This window comes from Scomber scombrus, chromosome 12 (assembly GCF_963691925.1).
Source record: "Scomber scombrus chromosome 12, fScoSco1.1, whole genome shotgun sequence".
Lineage (NCBI taxonomy): Eukaryota > Metazoa > Chordata > Actinopteri > Scombriformes > Scombridae > Scomber > Scomber scombrus.
Genome location: NC_084981.1, coordinates 7,039,360 through 7,063,317, shown reverse-complemented (window position 1 = coordinate 7,063,317; position 23,958 = coordinate 7,039,360). Strand labels below are relative to the sequence as shown.

The window sequence follows — 23,958 nt, the reverse complement described above, 5'->3', positions numbered from 1 at the left end:
ATGCTTACTACTGCTTCAGAGTTTGTAGTTCCCACCTTAATTTTTCCTTTTTCTGTACTAATAAGCAAATCTTATTAAACGTAGTTGTATGACGCTGTGAAACCTTGTGGTCTTTTGCATGGCATCCTCTCTGTCCCCTGTTCTGCACCAGAACTGACCAATACTAACTTGCATTATGCACTTTGGCAACTCACTGTTCTTATTCATATACCTGTCCTCAATCTTTAAGCCAACATGGATGAGAATGCTGTAAAGTGCTCAGGAAAAAAATGACTATTGTGACCCTATTTCAGGCCTAAACAGTAGTATTTTTTCAGGATGGACAATCACACCATCTACTGGCCATCACCAGTAACATGCAAGGAGAGAAAAGATCATATGTAGTTCAAAGGTTTTGTAGAATTTATTACAATTCCACGATCATAAACAAAAAGCAGCAATTACAGAAATATGTACAAGCCTATTTTTCTTTTTAAAATACTTGTGACAAGTTTCAGGTACCAGTTTCAGCTTGGCCCCAAAGTTCAGTCTCTGTAATGCTGCTTCAAGTGCAGTGCTGTCACAGATCATTTTACACCACATTTGGAGAAGCTGGACACAACACATCTATCATTCCTTCACCCCCCCTCTCCTTGGGGGGGGCAAGTATAAACTAGCGCCATCTGGAGGCTGGGGAGTCATCTTTGTCTTAGCACAAACAGTTCCTGAGCTCGGCCCAGCAGTCGCTGACGTGCTATAAAAAGCTGGTACACTGTGATGACATCCTGTGGTTTCTCCAATGCGAGCTCGTCACTCTCGCTCTGTTTCCCTTTGTCTTACAAAAACATGTTTGTATCCCATCAGTCAGAGAGGTGATGACACGTTTGGCTGGGTATAGCAGTGCTTTTAAGACTCTGTGATGAGTAGGGGTGTGGGGGTGGGGTGGGGTGGGGTAGACACTCTAGGGAGGTGCAACTGGGTGATGGTGTCTGAAGCAGTCAACACTGTATACTCTGGGGATGCAATGGAGGGAGGTGGGCAGCAGGCTGCAAAAGTAGCACCTGCTGCTATAACTATAAAGAAACTACATTTAAGATATACTGTATGCTTGAGAGGGTACAGCAGCATCACTGCACACAGTGGTGGAGCTGCTGTTAACTATGGAGATGGTGTAAAAACAACACTGGAGATATTTGTCACGGATGGTATATCATCATCATACCATTATATTCTGTTAGCCGTTTAGTAAATGACTAGTTGAAAACCTGTGCGGTTTGGCTCTCAAGCAATTATGGGATGTCTAACAATGTTAAGAAATTCTGTAAATATCAGAGGAAAATGCTCTAATGTGGCTTACATGTCAATTAGAGAGCGTCCTCATTCTGGCTGTGTTTTAGTTATTGCTTTGGGACATTTGCTGTCACTATTTTTAAAATCAGTGACATGTTTAGGGGTGTGATGGTGGAATTTGGTAAAGGGGCAGATAATGGCAGCAGCAGGATTCTCCTCGGGCTCTGACCAGGTCCTGCTTGGCCAGCAGCAGACGGGATGACGGATGGAGGATACGTGGCGTCATACGGTACTACTGCAGGGAGTGCATGAAGCTGTCCAGGTTGTACTCTGTGTCGTACTGCTGCTGGTCCCATAACTCTCCCAGGCCGTCCAGCACAGACTTCATAGAGGACTTTCCTGAGGTTGACTGAGACTGCTCACCCCGCTCGCCTTTATCACCCTAAAGAAACAAAACAGAAAACACGCATGATAAATGTTCAGCTTGACATGCTTTAAGTTCAACATGTACACTAGTACAACACATACTTTTGGACATGTCTATGTCAGGATTAGTGGGGAATGTGAGAAAACAGGCTTTGCTCATATATGTTTTTCTAATCAGGACTTGGGTGTAGAAATAAGAAAAACAATCTGTCAGATCAAAACAGTACAAACACTGCCAGTGTTCTACTCAGGAAAGGAGGTGTGACGGATTAGTGTCATCTGCTGAGCTCAATCAAACAAATCCTGATGCTTTTTATTTCCTGAACATTTACATCAGTCGCTAGGTGATGGTCTAAACAACAGCCTTACTTACTGAACATGCAGCCTTTATTGTATTGTATAGCCTCTTTGAAATGAACACATAACATTTAAGTTCAAGGCAAAAGATCAGTCAACTGTCATAATATCTTCTAATGTCAGCAGTGGCAGTATTTGTTTCCGGCAAGGCGCCTTTTGTTACAATATGCTGTGGAAAACCCTGACTACTACTGTCTATACACAAGTCATTAAAAAAGCCAGTGACACGCCTTTGGTTTCCCACATTGCATCATTTAGTGTGAGAGAAACCTCTCTGCTTTTGGCAAATGACTGAAGATTTCAATTGGTTTGTTTAATGTGGCCACATTAATAAAAAAACAAAACAGGTTTAAGATACTTCAGTATCCCTGAAGTAATAACCAGTATACACAAGAACAGGAAATACGCTCAATGTTAAGATCCATTTAAAGTTTTTTGAATGTTGGGTGCTGTACACTTTCATTATAGTTAAAATGCAGCCATTGTTGTTTTTATATCTATTGTATTGTATTTTATTAGTGTGTGCAACTACTTGTTGGATAAGGAGCATGGAAGTGCTTTTATTTTGTACATTTACATACTGCATGAATGCATTCAAGTTTGAAGTATTAACAAATTTCAGTAGTAAACACCTGACCCAAATCAAGTTACAGCAGATATTGTGGAGCTTTAACTGGTGTGTGTGTGTGTGTGTGTGTGTGTGTGTGTGTGTGTGTGTGTGTGTGTGTGTGTGTGTGTGTGTGTGTGTGTGTGTGTGTGTGTGTGTGTGTGTGTGTGTGTGTGTGTGTGTGTGTGTGTGAGAAAGATTTGGAGGCCTCACCTTGTCCAGAGTGAAGAGGTTGAGGAGCTGGTCCGTGCCCATGCTCTGCAGGCTGGCGTTGTCTTGGCTGATGATGGTGTTGGCGATGCTCATCTTGAACTTCTGCAGACCCATGATCTTCTCCTCCAGAGTGCCTCGAGTGATGAGCCTGTACACGTTCACCACCCGTTTCTGCACAATACAAAAAACAATGAGACACATTAGGAGGAGGTTTGAAATGAGGAAAACATGTCTCCACCCTGCCAATTTAATTTGACTTGGGTCATATTGCATGAATGGTTTCAGACAAGAGCAGCAGTGTCATAGGATCCAAAGGCTTATCAGAGCAAAGGACATATTTAATAATGCATCAGAGAAACACGTTCAAGTTATATCCAAATGTGGGAGCCAGGAGCATCTTGAATTCATTATCAATTGTCAATTGGAATTTATTAAAGGAAGTAATGCTCCACATGTGATTGTGTTTGGATGTGTGTGTCCTGTATTCTGCTGTATGTGTGTCCAACATCAGTACCTGTCCTATCCTATGGGCTCGATCCATAGCCTGCAGGTCTCTCATGGGGTTCCAGTCATGTTCCACAAACACCACGGTGTCTGCACCAGTCAGGTTCAGACCCAGACCACCAACATGTGTGGTCAGCAGCAACACGTCAATAGATGGGTCATTGTTAAACCTGAAACAGAGGACAAACAGTATCAGTTTCAGAAAAGTATCAGAAAGTGTTTGGTTTTCTAGTTAGAACTATATATCAATATATGGACTTCAGTAGCTGCTCACATTTAAAATAATGAATCTGGGATCACTTTGCTCCACTTTTGATTAAATAACCACATGAAAACTCAACCCACTGACCTGGAGACGATGGAGTGGCGCAGGCCGGCCGGCACGCTGCCGTCCAGCCTCAGGTAGGTTACACTGGGCAATTTGGGTTTCAGCAGGTCGTGCTCCACAATATCCAGCATACTCTTTAGTTGACAGAAAATGAGCACACGATGCTGGGCCACCACTGCTTCAGTGCCTCCCTCTGATCCTCCACCACCACCAAGACCACAGTCCAACAGCAACTATAGACAAAAACACACAAGCAGCACAGTATGAGACAGTGTAAAGGTTGACAGTACAGTTCTGTTTTTGCACTGAAAAAAAAAAAAAAAAAAAATGTAATATTTAATTCACTTTCATAGAAAACACTACTGTACTCTTCACCAAGGAAACTTAAAACTACATTCTTATTATATACACACAACTATAATACTTTCATTAAAACTTCCTATTATTAAATCCTCATTATCATGGATTATGTGTTATATATTCCTAACTTTGGCTCACCGAGCAGAAATGATGGAAAGCTGACACTGTGGCAGGTTACCTGTTTGAGAGCAGAGAGTTTGGGTGCGTGCTGAATGTCCCGCAGGTTGGAGTTTTGACATGACAGCTGCTCAGTGATGCGTTTGTACTCTGGATGCTGCGCCGTCAAGACCAAGCTCGGGTGGTTACACAGCTTCCGCAGGTACTGCAGGGCCTGAGAGAAAGTAGACATGGAGGTATACATTACTGCATGGAAGGAGAAGATCTATGGTTACATAATAGCTGAACTATTTTTAGAACAGCAACAGATAAATGTCGGGAAAAGTTTAATGTGTACCTGGAAGACATGGCCTGTAGCCTTCAGTTTAGGTTTTTCCTCCTCTTCTGTAGAGGCCACAGAGATGCTGTCCTCCACACTAGCCTTGGCTCGAGACTTTGCAAAGTCTTCATACAGCTGAACCTGCAGGCAGAGAGAAGAGAGAAAGTTTTTAACTGAAATTCTGCCATTATCCATTTGCACTATCAACAGAAAATGGACACATCACTTCAACCTAAAATTATGTCAGCATATAAGGAAGGCATTTAGCTTTTTCCTATAATCTTTCTGGATGCTTTTAGTAAACACTAAAGAAGACCCTTGAACATCCCAGATCACTCTAATTACAACTAATGGCAACAAAAATGATGACTGAGAGATAAGGCACTCAGACATGTGGTAAAATATTCATAAGGTTGTTGTTAAGGCCTGAAGTACCTGTAGAGGACTCAGGTTGCAGTAATAATCCTGAATTATTTTAGGAGGAAGGTCTTGGAGGACATCCTCCTTCATCCTCCTCAGGAGGAAAGGTAGCACCTGTCGATGTAGGGCCTCCATCGCGAGGACACCTAGAGGGAAAGACCTTGGTTTGTATTCTAATCTTAAAAGTCTTTGACATAAACGGAATACAAGAATTATTTAAAAAAACAGAGAGAGGGAGCCAACAAACCTGCTTCCTGTTCCCTTGAGGAACTTTTGGCATCACGGCTGGCCAGGATTGGTTTGCCATAACGAGCAGCAAACTGACGCTCTGTTCCAAGGAAGCCCGGCATGAGGAAGTCAAAGAGCGACCAGAGCTCCAGGACGTTGTTCTGTGGAAGGAGAGCAACAAAATTCATGTTCCGAGTCATAAACATACAAAAGAAACTGAATTTCACAGATCAACAAACAAAGACAGGCCCTCACCTGAATGGGGGTTCCTGATAAAATGAGTCGGAAGTTGGCAGCCAACTGCTTGATGGCTTTGGAAAGTTTAGTTTTCCCGTTCTTGATGACATGACCCTCATCAAGGATACAGTAATTGAATTTTATATTTCTGCAAAAGAAGAAAAAGAGAAATCCGGATCACAAAAAGGTACATCTACCTCCAAAACACACACACTGATTTATAATTTGAACAGTACTCACCTAAAAAAGTCGATGTCGTTTCGTACAACATCATAAGAGGCTACTACAAGATTGTGTTTTTTCACTTGGTGTTGCAACCTGGAAACAAAGATGTTTATCAGCTTCATAATATTTTTTCATGATTCTTAAAAATGTTTCTATTAATAAACAAAAAAACTGATTGAACCATAAAATATGTAGTCATAGTTATTTTGCTTATTCTTTATAGGTAGTTTTGAAAGTCTACAAATTTAGGACAAGGCCATTAATCATCCTCTCCTTACCGCATTCGTTCTGTAGGGGGCCCAGTGTAGTGCAGTGGGTTGAGGTACTCTTTGGAGCAGAACTTGCCCACCTCATCCACCCAGTGGCCAGTCAACGTGGGGGGACACACCACCAGAGAGGGCATGGGGCTGCAGTCTGCCGCCTTTGTCTTGGCATAATCCTGTGCTCTGAATAAGAATCACACAATGCAGAAAGGGCTGAGTCAAGAGCACTTATACACTTAAATATAACAAAAAAATAATGATCAAGATGAGATCAGAAACTGGGATACATCACTTGAATGAAGAGTTCTTAGCAGGTTTTACAGGTGTAAAGCTCTAGTGCTAACAGCTGTACGAGTCATGGTGCAGTACATCTTGTCAACAGCAGGCGACTCCATGTACAGACACTGTACAGTTGAAAGCGAAACACAATAATAGCAGTAATGTTGTTGCTCAGGCTTTGTACCTGAGGTAGTGATCTCCTGCCAGAATGCAGATGGACTGCAGCGTCTTGCCAAGGCCCATGTCGTCACAAAGGATCCCGTGCAGCTTGTATTTGTTCAGGAAGGACAGCCAGTTCACTCCATCCTGCAAGAGGAAACAAAGGCATCAGAAAAACCTGATCGGCCAGATCTGTGGTCATCATGTCACCTTAACGTGGGTGATAAATAGTGCTAAAGTCTTGACAAACAGACATTCCCTGTAATTGCAGTTGGTTTTACAGCCAGACATTTTGAGTGAGTTACGGTTGAGAGGCTGGAGATCCGTGAGCAGTTTGTTGACTAATAGAAACGACAATGATAGCAGCGTTTGAGCTGGATGGCTGCTCCGCTCCATTTAAGAGTTAGATGACTTGTCTCAGCAGGACTGCCAACTACCAACATTTCTAAAAAGGAACCAGCACTTAGTCGCCATCTCCATTCCACTGCTATAAATTGCCTGTCAGGAAAGCTATTTGCTGTCAGCATCTCTGTTTTCTACATCATCGGCCTGCAACGTTTAAAAGCAAAACTTCATTCCTAAGATCTGGCAAAAAACGATGGGCCTCTAGGTGAAGAGATGGCTGAGACACAGAGCGCTGAAGTGTTCCTAGAGTTGTTAAAAAGGTGTTAAAACACAGGCTGGGCATCTTTCATCTGATGCTTGAGGAGCTACTGAATAGAAGTGGTGGACTCTGAAAAACCATCACACACACCTGCTGATACTTTCGGAGCTCAGCCTTAATGGGCACAGGGATCTTGTAGTTCTCTAACTTTCTGCCATCGAGCAGTTGCTCCAGGAAGTGGCGTTCTCTGGCCTTCTGTTGGATGAGGTCAGCGGACATGGCTGGAGGGTCTGGTATACCTGCCTGGTAATCAAAAGAAGCAAACAAAGCACTATATTATTATAATATCAGTGGATTATCAAGTGATTTCATTTTTGCCATTTGTGTGGTTCTACCTCTAGTGGCAGCAGGCGGATGAGTGTAGCAAAGCACTGTGTGGCCATGAAACGGATGCTGTCGCTGGGATCGCTCATACGGCCCAACACTGGTACTACCAGCAGCACAATGTAGGGTACGATGTCCACTTCCAGCTGCTCCATGACACCTGGATACATGTTGGTCAAGGACAATCGACTCCAGATATAACACAGAGCACACAATCCTTCATAAATGTAGGTCTCATACACACATACATCCCCATATGTTTGTCACATAGAAAGACTACTCCAACTACTACATAAGTGTTATAAATGCATTGTGCCATTACATTTCCACCCTACAGATATTTGAAGATGCCAGTGTGTGAAGGATACAGGCCAAAGACTCGATGGCGCCTTCCTGTTTGGTGCAGTCCTCGATAGCTGCTAACCAGGGTAGCACGGACTCAAGAAAACTGTTCATGGTCTCCAGCGTTGCTATCTTACTGAGCACGCCCACGCACCGCGCCGTCATGTGACGCACCGCTGTGTACGGATGCTGCAGGCAGGTGAACAGATGAGGGAGGTGCTCCAGAAGCTGAAGTACAAAACGAACAGAAGAGAGACATTCAATTGTTACATTTCAATTGCTGTTTTGATTAATTGATTTTCTGGTACTGACATTTACACATTTACATTAACAGTGTAGACAAGATGCTATTTTCATATAACGTGATCACAGCACTAGAATTTCAACCAGGTGACTTTACTAAAAGTGGTGTAATAGTATAATAAATCATACCAAAGGTTTGAGTTCATGAGCCATGGCTCCAGCCATGACTTCCAGCACTTGTAGAGAGTTGACCAGTTCCTGAGCTGCAGCGTCTCCCCTCTCCAGCTGGACCTGCCTGTCTAGAACACACAGAGACACACAGAGCAATTCAGTGGAACAGTTTCTAAGAGTCCTAGAAGATACCGAGTCGATAATATTGGTTAAAATAAAGTTAACTGCATTGATGTACACAGATTGGGACTGAACATCGATACTTGACTTTCTTTCAGTAAGTTTTAATGAAACCCTGAGAAAACTGAATTCTGAGCCTATGAGTCAACACGTTTGCACCTTGAAAAACAGCCAATAAACTACACTTGCTCATCAACTCTAAGGAGTGTTGATCTGGGTGGCTGTGTTGGCACAAATGTAACTGACAGGTGTGGAGCTGTGCTGTTATCAGTGTCAGAGACTGTAAATGGGTCAGCAGCTGGCAGACAAAGTAAATCGACATACCGATGCGTTGATTTTCATTCACCACCGTCCTCAATGGTCCCACTGTGTTCTCCCAAAGGTATGGCAGAGACTTGGTGAGGTCTGAACCAAAGTGCCTGGCAACAGTTGTTAGGGAGTACTCGGCTCCTCTCCTCTGAATTAGAAATGGCTTCTTGCTCTAAAAAAAGCCAAGTTAAGAAAAAACCGGGGTAAACACAACCTGTTTGTCCATATGAGGACGATCACGATGACGTAAATGCGAGCCCTGCATTGTCTCATAGCGTCTGTACCTCATCGTTATCTGTGCTGATGGTGCTGCCAGGAGGAAGCTCTGTGGTGGGGGTCTTGGGAGCTTTCGGAGCTGGGCCCCTCTTACTGGTGATTGCGAACGCTGCCCTTTGGTGACGGTACAGAGTGATGATGCCTCGAGTTTTGTTTACCATGTGATGCATGCCTTCTTTCTCCAAACCACTGCCTAATGACATCAGAAATAAGGAAAGGAAAAAAAGGGTGAGTGCCAAAGAAATGTGTACACCGAACATTGTTTATGATGCAGAGATGGAGAGAGGGGAATATTTTCAGGTTGTGATATCTTTCAGGATCAGCAGAATGCTTAAAATGTCAATGAAGGGCTACTGGCAGCTTGCATGGTGATAAGAATATATACATTTAAACTGTTACCTTTAGCAGGTTCCTGTGCGGGGGTTACAGGACAAGCAGATGAGGGGGTAACTGAGGAGTCCACGCAGGATGAGGCACATAGGTTTTTAATAATCTTGGGGTTGGGGCACGGGGAGCGTCCAGCACACTGCTGCAGCAGCTTGGCTATGAAAGAAGCAGCGTAACCCTGAATCAGGGTGTTCTCTTCCCGCTTGATGGCCTCCATCAGAGGCCTGACCAGAGGGTTGAGCTTGTCAGGAAGCACCTGAAGGTTAATCACTGCACAGGCGACGAACATGTGGACGCGGAGATGCAGCTGCTGCCATTCGGTGTTGGTCTCCATCACTGTTGCTTGAGCCTGCTGTCGTTTACTGTCCAGCCCCTGCCACTCATTCGACTTCACGTTCAGACCCGCAGTGGCCTCTGTGAAGATGGTGGTTACCTAGGGAACAAGCAGGAAGGAGAATGTGAGTGACTGGAATGGCAGCGGTCTGTTACATAGTGCAGTACCCATTAACCTCTGGAAATGACAGTCAGCTGGATACCAAAACCATTACCCAAACTGTCAGTTCAGGAAGTGAAGACCTGGACAGGAAACAAATTATAGTTGGACGATGATAATGGAAGCCAGATACCTTTAAAAGGTGTAATGTGATGATAGTGAAGTGCCAAACTAAATTTGTTTTTTTAATTTAAATAGAATAGTAGTATTATTGGTGGCCTGCCCAGCAAAATTTGTTCTAGCTAGAGGTGTAATTGGATGCAAATTTCACTGCTCAGTACAAAGTGCAGCTCTAAAGGTCACATTTCTGTATTTTGTCAGTACAGTGTGGAAGAGAAATTAAAATTTTCTACAATTTATTTTATAAAATATCAGCAAGGCTCAACACCCATATGAAGATGAATCTTTGCAAATGATGAAATCGCCTTTTTCACATCCCATTAGTGCACCCACTGGAAGAACAGTGTGTTACACAGGGTCACTCATTATAATATGTAGTTTATTTTTGTTCACTCGTCTGTTTCTAAATCATGTTTGGTTTGGTTCAGGGATCATCTCGCCCTCTTTTCTTCTACTACATCTTATTCATTTAGCAAGTGGCGAATATGTTTCTGCTTCATCTAATCAAGTCAAAGATTTTTTTGTGTGTACCTGGACTTACCAGTTCATTGGCTTGATCAATAGTGAATACACTACAATTGAGGCGGTCTTGAAGGTCTATTTGGGCGTCAGCTAGCAAGGCGATGAGCTGCTTGCACTCGTTCTGCATGCGTGTGAAGGGGATCGCGATCTCATCATAGTATAGCTGCTCTGACAGAATGGCCAGAAGACGAGGCTGCACCATGGATGACACCACCTGGCAATCCTGATACGGGAAAGATTGGAAAAGTAAGAAGAGGTATTTCGATTTAAATGCCTGACATTGGTATGCAATTTTTAATTATTCCACAAAAAACAAAGCAAAACATAAATAAAACCCTTAAAGCCCTAACTATCATTCACCTTCTGCAACGCAGCCCACTCACACAGCACCAGTGCCACAGCTATGCGCTGCAGGGCAGACTTTGAGTTGAGATGGAATAGCAACAGCTGGCCCAGAGACTCAGCTGGTCGGATCTCCTGAGATGCAGCGTTGAGCTGAGGGTCACAGATACACCTACACAGAGCCCCTAGCAATCTGGATGGCAGCCAAAAAAGAGAAAAGAAAACAGTCAAGACTTTAGAATTTTGAAAGCAAACTGCAATTCAAGTTTCCTTTGGAATAAAAAGAGAAATTGATGATTGATCTGATATAAACAGTCACAAGTTGACTACAAGATGCTTCTCAGTCATCATCAGCAGAGCAACATACAAAGGACACTTGAATGTATATAACTGATGGGCTACAACCACAGCTTGAAATTGAAGCCAATGCAAAAGTTCCTTAAAGTGCAATACCACTGACGGCCACAAGGTGCTGGCTCCTTTAAATCCCTGGCTCCAATAGACTACCTTTTAACTTCATTTAAAGTACTAAGTCAATACATTTTCTTCAGCGAGTCATTATGATCTCAATCTCTAAATTCAGGTCCTCTAATAAGTGTGATGGTGGTCATTTAAAAAGTTATTCCTCCATGAATAAGATATAAAGATAAAAATTAGTGTGGGCATTGACTGACAGCTGTGATTGACAGTTTCAAACCCCGGCTCCCGGACTCACACTACTTCAGACTATTGTCGCAATATTTTGGCCAGTTTAATGTTACTTAATAACTATACCCGCCATGTTAGTTAGTTAACATTAGTACAAGTGTGCACCACTCTGTGTTCCCGGTTAGTTACCGTTAGCATGAAAGGAAATACGTCATGGATCCAAATGGATCCATGACGTATTTCCGTATTGGGCTTCAAACTGGCATTGGAGCCAGTTTGAAGCCCAATGGGTCATGTCACGCTACTACCGTCTTTAAATACAGTCAATGTATATAACGCACCCCTTGGTTATGTGTGTTCAGTACTAGCACAATGATTTCTTCCATTTTTGTAGCACAAACATAACTTACCTGGCAGCCATGAGGCGAGCACGGACCACAACATAGTCTCTCGTCACAGGGTCATCTGTCACCGTCTCGGCACCTGCTATATACTCCTGGACAGTTTCCTTCACCTGATTGGTCCCTAGGCGAGCCTTTGCACCAGTCTTATCCTGTTGCATCAACACAACACTAATCAATAATGCTGAATCGTGCATCTCTTTTTCAATGAATAAAAAAAAAAGTTTGTAAACTGTCCAAATCATTCAGTGCAGCAGTTTCATTGTTGGCATCTAGTTCTAGTTTTTCCGAATGAATTGTGAATATTTGTTACAGTTAAATTAACTCAACAAATGGAGCACCGAGTTGACTTCTTGTGGTGTAATAAATGTCACTCCGGGCAGCAAAGTAACACACAGCCTGTTGTCATCACTAAATTAAACCTCTCACTCTGTGCCTCAAATCCACTCACCCACAGCAATAAAGACATCATTATTTGATTAAAAGGCTGTGTTGAATTAAAATTGGTGCCACACCTGAGTGAACACACTGAAGTGAGTGTTTTGTTGAGCTGAACACAGCGTTGCTTCTCTGCTGGGGTTGCTGAAACCCCTCTGGCTCAAACACACACAGACTGCGGCTGGGGGAATTGTGCGTTACCTTCAAGCTATATGTCTTGCGCAAGTCAGCTAGACTGTCGCCTAGCAACCTTGACAAGGTGCATTTGTTTTGTGTAATGTCTTCACTCTCTTGCAAAATATATCTATCCATTTCAGTTGATAAAACTGCACCAACTAGCAGTTATTATTAGGTTTTATTTTAACCATTTTACTGTCATTTTTTAATTTTTAGTTTTACATTTTGATATAGAAATGCACAAACCTTGGAACGGGCCTTCACTTCCAGCAGCATGTTCAGGTCTATGGGAATGTGTGAGGCCTGCATCATGAGACAGAGCCAGGCACCCATCCACGGACAGCTGGCCGCTACTACGTACTGATGGGGGGCTTGAGACAACAGCTCCATCCACACCTGCACACAGGTCAACACATTAACAAATACAAGCCAACATGGGGAACTATACGTATCCAATAAAACAATAAAGCTAATGATGGGAAAAGCTAAGATTTCAGTATCTTTTCACTTGTTTGCAATATAAAAACTTGACATGTCATCTTAGTAGTTTTACCCTTCAGATAGCACAGCAGTGTGGGTCACAAACCTTTTGAACCAGTTCAAGGATTTCCTCATTGCTCTCCAATATGCATGACTGGAAGATATGCCGGAGCATATCTTGTAGGATGGGGTTGATCCACATTGCACAGCTCTAAAAAACAAAACACACAAACCACCATCATTGTCAGATACTCAAACACTAGCCTGCAGTCTTATGAATAAAAATAAGGCAACTGACTACTTTTCTAATACTTTGGCAAATACTTGTTCTACTGGATTTAACACATAGGTTACATGAATATCTAAATATTATCCAGTTGTACCTCTTCAGCTTTAGACAGCAGTGTAAAAAGGGTTTCCAGAGCTGCCCGCCTTACGGATGATATAGTGTGTCTCAAAAACGGCCAAACCCGAGGGACCAGGACTGTTAATGACTGCTGCATGCTGGAGTGGACAACAAAAGTGTGTCAAAACAAAACAGGCAAATACAATAAAGTAATGCCTCTCTACAACATAACTTCTGCCTGATTGCATAGGGTCAGTGCTCATCTAATTATGCATTTGTAGCAACTTAGCTCAGTGGTGGGCATGTGTAGTCTCATTGTTTTTAAAAAATCTAAATTAAGTTCAAGTGAAGTTCAGCCAACGTCCTGGCCCAGTGCTCCACTTTACACGCAAACCACAGAAAACAGAGGAGACAGTTTGCCTACTTTCAGCTAAATGACAGAACAGATGAGCCAATAGACATTAGTGAGCTTCTTGTAACGTTAAAAAGAACCAAGCGATCATCATTTCAGTAAGCAGCTGTTATTGTGAGACTGACCTGCACTGCCGGACCTGCGGGTATGTTAGCAGCGAGGACAGCAGCGTCATGATGCTGTTGGTGGAAGCGGTGAGGTCGTCCAGGTCCAATAGAGAATCCCACAGTGTGTTCACTATGAAAGGGACCTGAGACAAACACAAAAACACACAATTTTCACTACTAAATTATGGCAATGAAGAGAGGCTTCCAACACAGACTGATACTTGATGAGGATATTATGTTAAACGGACTAGTATTGCCTCTCTGACCTTATTGGGCAGTAGTTGCACCAAGCCTTTCACCACAGGAATGAGGGATGCAGCTCCCACGGCCCTGACATCATCATCAAGGTCCTGTAAGCCCACAGTGATGGCAGGGAGCACCCGTGGCAGTAACACAGAGATCAGGTCCTGAGACACGGAAGAACAGACAGATGAAGATTAATACAGATGTAAAGCCCTGAGTTGAGAGAGAATTGTGTCCGAAGTGACATCGCCCTACAAGGACAACATATGCTTCCAGACCAAAATAAAACCCCCCACCTCCCCCAACACAATTTATATTCATGACCATATGGCGGTTAAATCAAATACACTGTAGAACCCTGCTGTGCTTATTTCACAGCTCATCATATACACACACATACGCACACACGCAAAGAACAGGTGGTACCTGCCGGACAGCCAGTGCGTACTTGATCCCCAGCAGGCCTCCGTGCCGGACCTCCCACTGGTCTTCCTTGAGCAGCTTCAGCAGGACGTCTACTGTCATGGAAACACCGGTTTCATTCATGTGGCGAAGGGCCACGCCGAGCGTCTGGGCACACGTCTCCCTGACAGGAGCCACCACCTGGCAGAAAGAAAGAGAGAAAGATATAATAAATGCATAAAATAAAATAAAAACCTGAGTTAAATGGCTAATTGAGTGGTTATGTACACACACACAGCAGTTTACCAATGTGTGGCTAATATTGACCTATTAAGCTAGTCAGGCTCCATTAACGTCAGTTGTGATGCAGTTTATTTGATCTGTAGGTGGAGATTTATAATAGTGTCACAGTATCTTGAGTCTCAGTAGCAAATTGTGTACTACCTCCAGTAGACATACAGTGTAGCAGTATAGGAGGCTGTCATTAAACAGCCTTTTAAACCAATAAAAACAAAACAAGTCCATTAACAGATAACCTCCAATATGAAATACAAGGCCTCTAAATCTACTTAACTCTCCCTTAGTGGTTGTATGGTAATGTAACTCCCCTCTATATTCAGTTTTGAGGCAGTAATTTGTGTTTTTTCACATTATACTATGAGAGGTTCGTGTCACCATTAAACTGGCGAACATGAAATGTAAAACACGCCACAGTTATGAGAGTAAACTGCTTCCCTCTGCTTTATCTTGCTATATAAAAACTGTTTCACTTCCTTAACACTTAACTCACTGCTATCTAGCACTGTTGCCATAGTGATGAGAAGGAAGAGAAAAAAAACTGCTTTATCCAGAACAGTCAAGCTGTGTAAGACGTAATTGCAACGTGTGCGAGAGATTGAGTGTCAATGTGAAAAATCATTGCTCTCAATGGAAAGAAAAGAAAAGAAACACCTCTCACACAATCAGACGTTATGAGTCACTGACAATCTACCTACAGATATGAACAAATCTGACAAGCAAACAGTGAAGATATTACAAGGCCAAATACATATTTCGCTGTATGATAAGACTGCAATAAATAGACAATCTAGTCTCCCGTGTTTCATGCCCACACCTCGTCAGATACAAAATCTCCAAAGCGGTCCAGAGCGAAGACGCAGAGCAGCCGTATGATCAGGTCCTCGATCCACTCTTGATGCTGTCGTAACATCTAACCCGAACCAAAAGTCACAGTTAGTGTCACGTTGGAACTTTCACAGAAACAATAAAAATCCAAAAAAGATATGATATACCTGTTCAGCAGTGCTTCCCACGAGCTTCCCACCTCCAGCACCCTGAGACTTCAGGATTTCTCTGAGGCCTGTGCCTGCGCCATGACGGATCTGTAAACAAACAATACAATTTTGAATTAATTTTACACTGATTATAATATAGTTGTACTATATGTGTACAAACAGCTAAAATTAAATGCTTTGTTTTTACCTCCCATGAAGGATTAAAGAGGTCATTGCAGAGCTCCTCACAGAAGCTCTCCAGAGGCCACTCGTTTATCTGAAGACAAAATAATGAGACATCAGCACACGACTCAAGAATTTACAGTTTCAGTTGAGCAATTACAGCGTTCAAGACGTGACACAGAGTTACTAACTAGCCGTTTTGATTCCTTACCTCCTCTAAAAGACTGGAGTTATCTGGAACGTTGTCAATTAAGACTTTGTGGTCTGTAGCCGGTTGGTCAATAACTATATTGGTGGTTTTCCTTCGCTTCTCTTCAGGTTCACCTTCAAAACTGTCATTACTGAATTTTAAAAAAAAGGAGAGATCATAAAGTCAATTATTCCAATAAATTATTAAACATTCTTATTTTAAACATGGACCATATGCAAGCATACACAATAGTCAAAACTCAAACTTGTTAAAGAAATAACCCACATCCCTCACAGACAATTAGTTACATTGACGCAAAGGAATACACAACTGAATATATATGAAGGAATGAATGTCTATAAGGTTTAATATGTTCAATATTCTTTAACTTAAAGATATACTATGCAGGATTTGTAGATTAGTGTAAGGTGTTGGCGCCTCTTCCCTGGCTTGACACCAGAGCAAGTGAACAAGAGCAGCGGTGGTTGAGTGAGCTATAGAGTGAATGACGACAGTGAGCAGCGCTGGAGAGAACAAAGCCTTGAATCAGATAAACGTTAGTTTAGATTGTTTCCCGGCGGTTATGCTCTAAAGCTCAAATAAAAACACACCCACACCTCCACACTACCCTGCAGGAAAAGTGCCAGATTGCCAGATTTTGTGTGAATGCAGAGCTTCATCCTGTCCGCTGTGGCCTCTCTGCTCTGTGTTTATACATCCATGAAACAAAGATAAAGAGCAGAGGAGAGAAACGGAGACAGCGATGTAACCTGGTCGCTAAGCTTTGAGTCCTGACCTCACACCCTGTGTGCTGTTATTGGCTGGAGGCTAGACACCCACTGCCCAAAGTCTTTGTAGATACAAGACCAAACACTTCTAGTGGGCTATAAATGATGATTGAGAGGGATTATGTTTGCATGAGTCTAAACATAGTTTGAGGTTTTTGTCTTTCAGGAAAATCTTGCATAGTATACCTTTAAAGATTGATTACGATTCCTTCTATTTGGATCTGTCTTTTGAGAGGTTGAGATGACACATAAAAAAATGTCTCCGGGCCTAAACAGACAGGGGATGTTGCAGTTATATCATATGCGTATTCTTACCTCTTCTCATTTGGATCCATGTCTCTGGATCTTTGTTTTGCCACTAGCTTGGCCATCCTCTTGGCCTTATTCTTCTGACGATTGCTCATGCCTGGCCGGAACTCTGAGTCGATCAACTCGGCAGCTTGAATGGGCTGAAAACAATTGGTCATTAATTGTAAGTTTAACTGCACACACAGATCATTAGACATTACAATTGAGAGCAAATTATGCCGGGTGAAAATTCTTGAATCATTTAACAAATTAATTCTCGAGCTCAAATCACAAATCTCCAAGTGGTGCATACTTCTTGAAGTAAAAAACAGCTCTTCTAGACCAACTGCCCTCACACACACACACTCTGCAGGCACAAGTTGTCAGTAGCATTGTAACTACAGATGCCAGACAAACCTTAATAGGTTTGTATGATTTATGGCACATTTCACACTTTGCATACCCATGAGACAGAAATATAACAATGCATTATGTAAGTGTAATACCACAATGACAGTACTGAGAGATAATTAAAATGCACAGACAGATAAGGCAGACAGGACACTGACTGCATGACACACAAATGTTCATGTTTGACTCACATACAAAAAAGGAAGAGAAAAGAATAGTACACCAAGAGAGGCAGGGAAAAAAAACAAAAAAAACAAACAGTGTCAAGCCAAAAAGTAGATGATTTGGGTTGAATTTAATACATTTTTCTGAACAGATATCCTGTCCAGACAAGCCTTCCTGCTCCAACTCACAGGGTATACTATAAGATAACATGATGTCACTGACTCGTGTGAATAGGCACTGCAGAGATCCTCGGCAACAGCCCCTTTCATTATGAGACAAGTTAGGGCCTGCCTTCTTTCTTTTGACTAAAGCACGGGTACACGCTATGCGATTCTGGGCTGTCTGAGACGAAAGATGACCAACGTGAAATACGTGTGATGATATCTTGGGCTGTTGTTTCAAAACGGTGGCCCCATGTCAGACTGTGAGAGGACGTCAGACTATTGCGACCAAAGATAGAATGGGACAAATTCTGACAGTGTCAGAAATTTGAGATAACCATCTCACAATGCCACTGCTGCTATGACTAATGTCTACTAACTAATCACTACGAATGCAGCGTGAAATAATGCACTGATCAACATGACACTACTAAAAAATACTTAACATTACCCACAAGTTCTCTTTGCAAAATTGGCATCGAAGTTGGCCTCTTTTCACACAGCCACAACTGGATCCACATTCACTTTCGATTTTTTTTCCATATACTTAAATATCACTATTGCATGGCCTTGCTACCTGTTAACCACTGTAGCACTGCAGATGGATGACATTTACTTCTACATTGACTTGTGTTGTAGCCTACGATATAGTAGGTGTGATCACTGTACTGTGTATATACACACACATCAAACTTGATGTCGTACCAAAGTTTATTAGGTCCATGTCGCACGGTGTGGCTGATGAATTTATAAGATTGCTGAAAACTCTGTAGGCACCATAATCTAGTTTGACTTAGCCCAGTCATTCAGGTTATGTCCTCAGGTCACAGTACAGCACTGAGTCATTCAGAGTCTGACTACAGAGGAACATTCAACTGCTTTAAGAAGCAGCAACAACAGATCCCCAATAAACAGCAATAAAGCCCTCAATTTGTCTGACATATTTAAAGTGTCAGTAAACCAAACACAAAGTTCTGATGAATGGTGAATCAAAGCTTGGAAGTTAAAATAAGACCCACCACGTGGTTGCGGGAGCTGGATCCAGCTGTAGTCTTGCTGCCATGGGCTCTAGGCCCACTTGGTTGGCAATAGTCTAGGTCTTCATCGTTGAATAGCTCCTCTGTGTCCATGCCGATAGCAGCACCCATGTCCAGACCCAACTTCTTCTGAAGAAGCTTCCTCTGGCGGGCCAGACGTTCCTTAGGGTCCATCTCACCTGAGAACAAATAACTGGAGGTCAGGTGGAAAACTTGACTAGATGGCGCAGAGAAATAGAGGAAGACTATACTGTGGTTGTGTGAGGAATAATGGGTATGTGAGCTAAATGCTACTAGAAGGCAAAAAGGACTGGTGTTAAAGCCATGAATAAATACAGTGACAATACCATGAGTAACTCAAAGTCACCAAGAACTTGCTAAATTTAGTTAACTTCAACAATACAGGGGACCTTGAATAAGAAGTGAAATCAGGTCACAGGGCAGTGAGGACTGGTATAACAACAGGATGCAGAGTTACAAATAGACGGGAAGTTCAGATTCAAATGACCATCAGAAGGTAAGAACGAGACGCTTTCCCTATTCAAATTGCATTCAAATTGATGACTTAGTAGCCTAGCTGGTTCTATGGTAAAGGTTAATGGATAAATAGACTGCATTTCTAATCATCCAACCACTCAAAGAGCTTTTACAATACAAGCTAAGCACACACGCAAACTCAAAATCTCTTTCAAAACACTACCTAAGATCACTGTACTCTTATATTGATCACTCAAATGACTCCAAATTTCCTTTCCACAAATCTGTAAAAAAAATAAAGCCTGAAAATGTATCAGTGTAAAGGTTACTGCAGGTGATAAACAGAAAACAAAACAAAACTTCTGAATCACTACAAACCAGTTTTGTCATCCTGCAGCTCAAACTCAGCTCCGGCAGATCCCAGCAGAGACGCCCCGTGTTTGAGTAGGCGGGAAATGTCAAAGTGGTAGAAACTCAGTCGGTCACAGGAGGAATCCTCTGGCGATAAGTCTTCAGAAGACTCTACAGGAAACAAAACAGAGTCTTGTAAATGTGCATTTGTCATTCTAACTATTTAATGGATCTGAGGTAATGTCTGCACTAATGACGAGGCATCTTTTGCCTCCGGTTTGACCTTCCATCTTAGACTCTTGTGTGTGTGCTTTCCACTCAAGGAAACAGAGCTTTTCTAGAGCAAAGACATATGCCTGATGATATACAAATGTCAATGAGCTAACTTTTTGTGGCTTACACTAAATCTGTGAGCACTTGCTTTGTATGTAAATACAGATAATCACACAACAGAGGTGCTTGTGGCGTAACAGAACATGGTTAATCCCTGATACTAACAGATTGCACCCCCACAGTTCACATGACTCATGTGAACCAAGGACTATTTTAAAAATGTAATGTCTCATTACAGACTAAGTAAACTAACTGCTGTAGTTGCAAGTCATGGACATACAGCGTGTTGCTAACAGAGATTTTAAAAAGCAACGACCAAACAAGCATGTAATGAGTCTAAAGTGACATTAGCAGGTATGTTTAGGTGCAGTTTAATGTGCTGCAGCTGATTAGCTATCTAACTGCTAACTGACATTAGCGGTCCACCTTCTCAGTGAATGTTTGTTTTGGTGGCTCGTTCAACAAGCTGCAGGACAAGACATATTCAAGTTTTGATGATATGGACACAGGTTAGCTTTCCATTCCCTACCATATTTAAGAAGGAAAAGGGTATTAAGCCTCAAATTGCACTTTAACAACTGAGTATTTAATCATTCATATATGTTAAGTTCCTTGTTTTAAGTGTTTTACAAAATGAAAATATACTGGAGTTTAACAGTTGGCATTTATGAACCTCAATTAAACTGCTGAAAATCTCATAAAAACATGTTTCACTAGAATTGTGTGTTTGGTTACACACAAAAACACAGTGCAACTGATTATTGAGAGAGCATCAGAACAGCTTTAACCTGCTGAGACCAAGTGGAGTATTTTGGGTTATTGCAACAACAAATGTGTATCCTTTCAACCAAAGTCTTTACCTGATGACGAATATAATGCAAAATTGAATTATTTTGTTTTAAGCATTTTTCTTCTAATGTTGTTTGTGTGTACATGTTTAATTTTTACAGCATGGTCTGAAACTACAGGTGTGAATGGAACCATGTCAGACAAAACGCAGCACTGGCAGATTACTTTTCCCGTAGTGTGCACATAGCCCAAGGGTCACCATATCATGTACTAAAAAGGACCTACTGTAGATATAATATATTACTATTCCATAACTAACAGTCTGCATTATGTGTTTGAACAGCGAGTCCTGCGTGTTATCGGTTCATCTCCTAGCAAAACTGTTGCTGATCTTTCAAATATATTTTATGCTACTAAAAAGAGATGCTTCCTACTATCTCTTTATCACATCATTGACATTACATGTATTTTACCTAAACCTAAAGTAAACATTAGACATCTGAACCTTTGCTTGAACAAATATACTAAATAAAGCTGCAGAGTATTTCACAGAATATCTTACTGCAAATCCACTGTTGAATAGTTTGTGCATAGCTGATGTGACAAAGTGTAAGTATTTAATTGAACCAGCCTAAGAGCTCACCTTCTTTAGGCTTAGGGGCCGGGTCCCACTCAGGAATATTCTTCACGATGGCCTCTACAGCTTGGCCTGCTGCTATACGAGTGTCCCAGTTGGGACTCCTTAGGTAGGTTAAGACCTTGTAATTGAGAGAAAATAGAGCCAATTTACTGCATGTGTATTCTCAATTGAAAGTGTCTGACATATAGAGAGCAGGAAAGAGATAAATTAAACACTCAGCACAAATTACAATCTGTGCCCTTGATTTCCCCCCTCTCTGTCAATTAAGGTCATCATGATACACAAAAATTAAATCCAGGTACTAATATATATTACAGCTAACTCAATGACAGTGAGTGTTACACTGTTATGTATTTTCATTATCTTATGTCTGACCGGAAGGACAGCCCAATGTGCCCAAGTTGATGTGGTTATTCAGGGTTTAAAGCAAGAAAGCCTGAGCCTGAGAAGTCATCCAGGAGGAAATGTGTACAATGTATTGAATAAAGTATTTAAAACTGCTCTGAGAACTGAGAACTTTAACCCCTGAGTTATCTTTTTTTAAGGAGATTTGTGTTAACACAGGACTACCAAACTCACCTTTGTCAGGAGGTTATTGAGTTCATGTGGGTGGAGTTTGACCACTTCTCCAAGCTGCTGGGCTGCTGCTTTCCTGGTCACTGGCGTTGTTCCGGTGTCAAGCAGGATAAACAAACGATCAAGTCTACAGACAGAGGTAATAAAATAAAATATAATGTGGTAACCTGACACACTGCAGATCATGAACATTGCACAGCAGACATTACACTGGTTCCTGATTTCAACTGCTATTCAAAGACCACTTCTAAGCGTCTAACCTCATCAGAGGGACAGCATATAGCAGCTAAATGTTAAGGTTGTGTACTTGACTTTTTTTTTTTCCACATTAAAATTTTTCAAAAATATTACAACTTTACACAATAGTAAATGGCAACAAGACAACATGCGGACCTTGTTGACAAGGATAAAACCATTACAGGTTATAAATGGTTTGGCTTTGCACCAAGGTAACCTGCCTAACCATCAGGGTGTTTCACTTAGGTCACTGGCGATCTATTAATAAAGCGAAGTGGATTAGGGATGTACGGGGCGTGACATTAGGTCCCGCTAATACTTAAAGCTGAACTACAGATTGGTGTACTTTGCTATGCAAAAGCAGACCATTAAAAACACCACGTGGCATTATCATAACAATCACAACGGAAAAGCACGAGTCAATCCTTTAAATGCAGATCAAAGCAGCATTAGTAGTCGATGACACAATCAAAAGTGACGTTAAGGAAATAGTTTGTTTGACAAGTTGGTGTCCTCCCATGTGAATACATTGTGTCACATTCACGACTGAAGGGTTTTTCCGTCTTCATTATTTTCTGTATGTCTTTTATCCTATAAATACTGCAGCCCTTCGAGTTTCACTGTGAATTTAAAGTTCGGAAGTTGCAAATTCAATGTATTATATCTTACTATTAATACAACCCTTGAAACATGCAGTTTGTGTTACTTAACGTTTCTCATGTTCGCCAATTGGATTTCCTGACAACTTCACAATTAGAGTGAACCTGTGCTCAGCAGAAGACTGCGAAACACGAACATAATTAATATTATTTAAGTCCAAACTTGAGTTATGAGCCTATTTGGTGACGGGCCCTGCAGTAGTGACTAATTTAACACCATAACGTTATCATGTGTTAGCTGACTGGCTCATGTTAGGGCGGACGTCGCCATTCTTTGCCAAATGTAAAGCTAGTTAGGAATGAGTAGGTTAAAAGCTCCACTCAAGAGTAAGCCAGTCTCACCTTGATACAGCCATGGTCCGATGTCGTACGGCCTCTCACGTCCCACATTCAACAGGCACCCAGTAATTGGAGAGTTTTGCCGTTTAACGTTTCCAATGCGGCGGATAACAGTGGCTGAAGTCATGGGCTAGTTAGCATCTGCCGCTAACTCGCCGAGGCCCGCGCTGTCGACCAAAGACACCGACTTCACCACCGATTCATGGCTTCAAAGTTGTCCCTCTTGTCTCCTCGGTATCTTCTCCCACGAAATATCGCCAAGTACCGTACGCATACCAATCTATAGCTTAAGTTACCCTTCAGAAGTCTTTGCGGACAAATATTTCAACCTAATAAGGTGTAAAGAGTTATTTTGTTGCACGTTGAGGGCGACCCAGAAGACTGTTTTTATATGAGGAGCCATCTTGCATTTATTCCTTCCTCCATAGCAGGCGGAGGCTGATTGGCTACAAGCGTCCGAGGAGAGCCAATCAAAACGCACGTTAAAAGAGGATACGAATAGAAAGGGGGAAAAAAAAGGAAAAGGAACAGTTTACATTTTCCTCATTTATGTCTGATGATACATTGTTGCACTTAACGTGGCCCTGGAATGTCTAAAAACTTTTTTTTAATTATTATTATTTTTAAAATAACGTAATTAATTTGCTTATGTGTGCATGCGTTTATTCTATATACCCAAGCCATATATAATTTAACCACATCATTAAGAATTTAACACTGGA

At 41.8% G+C, this 23,958-nt stretch overlaps 1 protein-coding gene across 1 annotated transcript; it reads right to left on the bottom strand.

Moving 5' to 3' along the window:
• Nucleotides 1-385: 385 nt before the first annotated feature.
• Nucleotides 386-23,584, bottom strand: btaf1 (BTAF1 RNA polymerase II, B-TFIID transcription factor-associated). The gene is made up of 38 exons (XM_062430669.1): nucleotides 23,240-23,584; nucleotides 22,005-22,128; nucleotides 21,429-21,543; nucleotides 19,691-19,834; nucleotides 18,818-19,014; nucleotides 17,089-17,222; nucleotides 16,007-16,136; nucleotides 15,821-15,889; nucleotides 15,631-15,720; nucleotides 15,453-15,548; nucleotides 14,363-14,539; nucleotides 13,960-14,100; nucleotides 13,712-13,836; nucleotides 13,212-13,332; nucleotides 12,935-13,039; nucleotides 12,595-12,744; nucleotides 11,743-11,885; nucleotides 10,703-10,877; nucleotides 10,362-10,565; nucleotides 9,220-9,640; nucleotides 8,829-9,013; nucleotides 8,560-8,716; nucleotides 8,074-8,183; nucleotides 7,668-7,869; nucleotides 7,311-7,459; nucleotides 7,066-7,218; nucleotides 6,337-6,458; nucleotides 5,889-6,056; nucleotides 5,626-5,703; nucleotides 5,404-5,533; nucleotides 5,168-5,309; nucleotides 4,936-5,066; nucleotides 4,519-4,641; nucleotides 4,243-4,395; nucleotides 3,726-3,937; nucleotides 3,387-3,546; nucleotides 2,873-3,043; nucleotides 386-1,711 (listed from the first exon to the last, which is right to left on the bottom strand). Exons 1-38 carry the CDS (start codon nucleotides 23,251-23,253, stop codon nucleotides 1,562-1,564), a joined length of 5,571 nt encoding a protein of 1,856 aa, XP_062286653.1. The 5' UTR covers nucleotides 23,254-23,584; the 3' UTR covers nucleotides 386-1,561.
• Nucleotides 23,585-23,958: the final 374 nt, after the last annotated feature.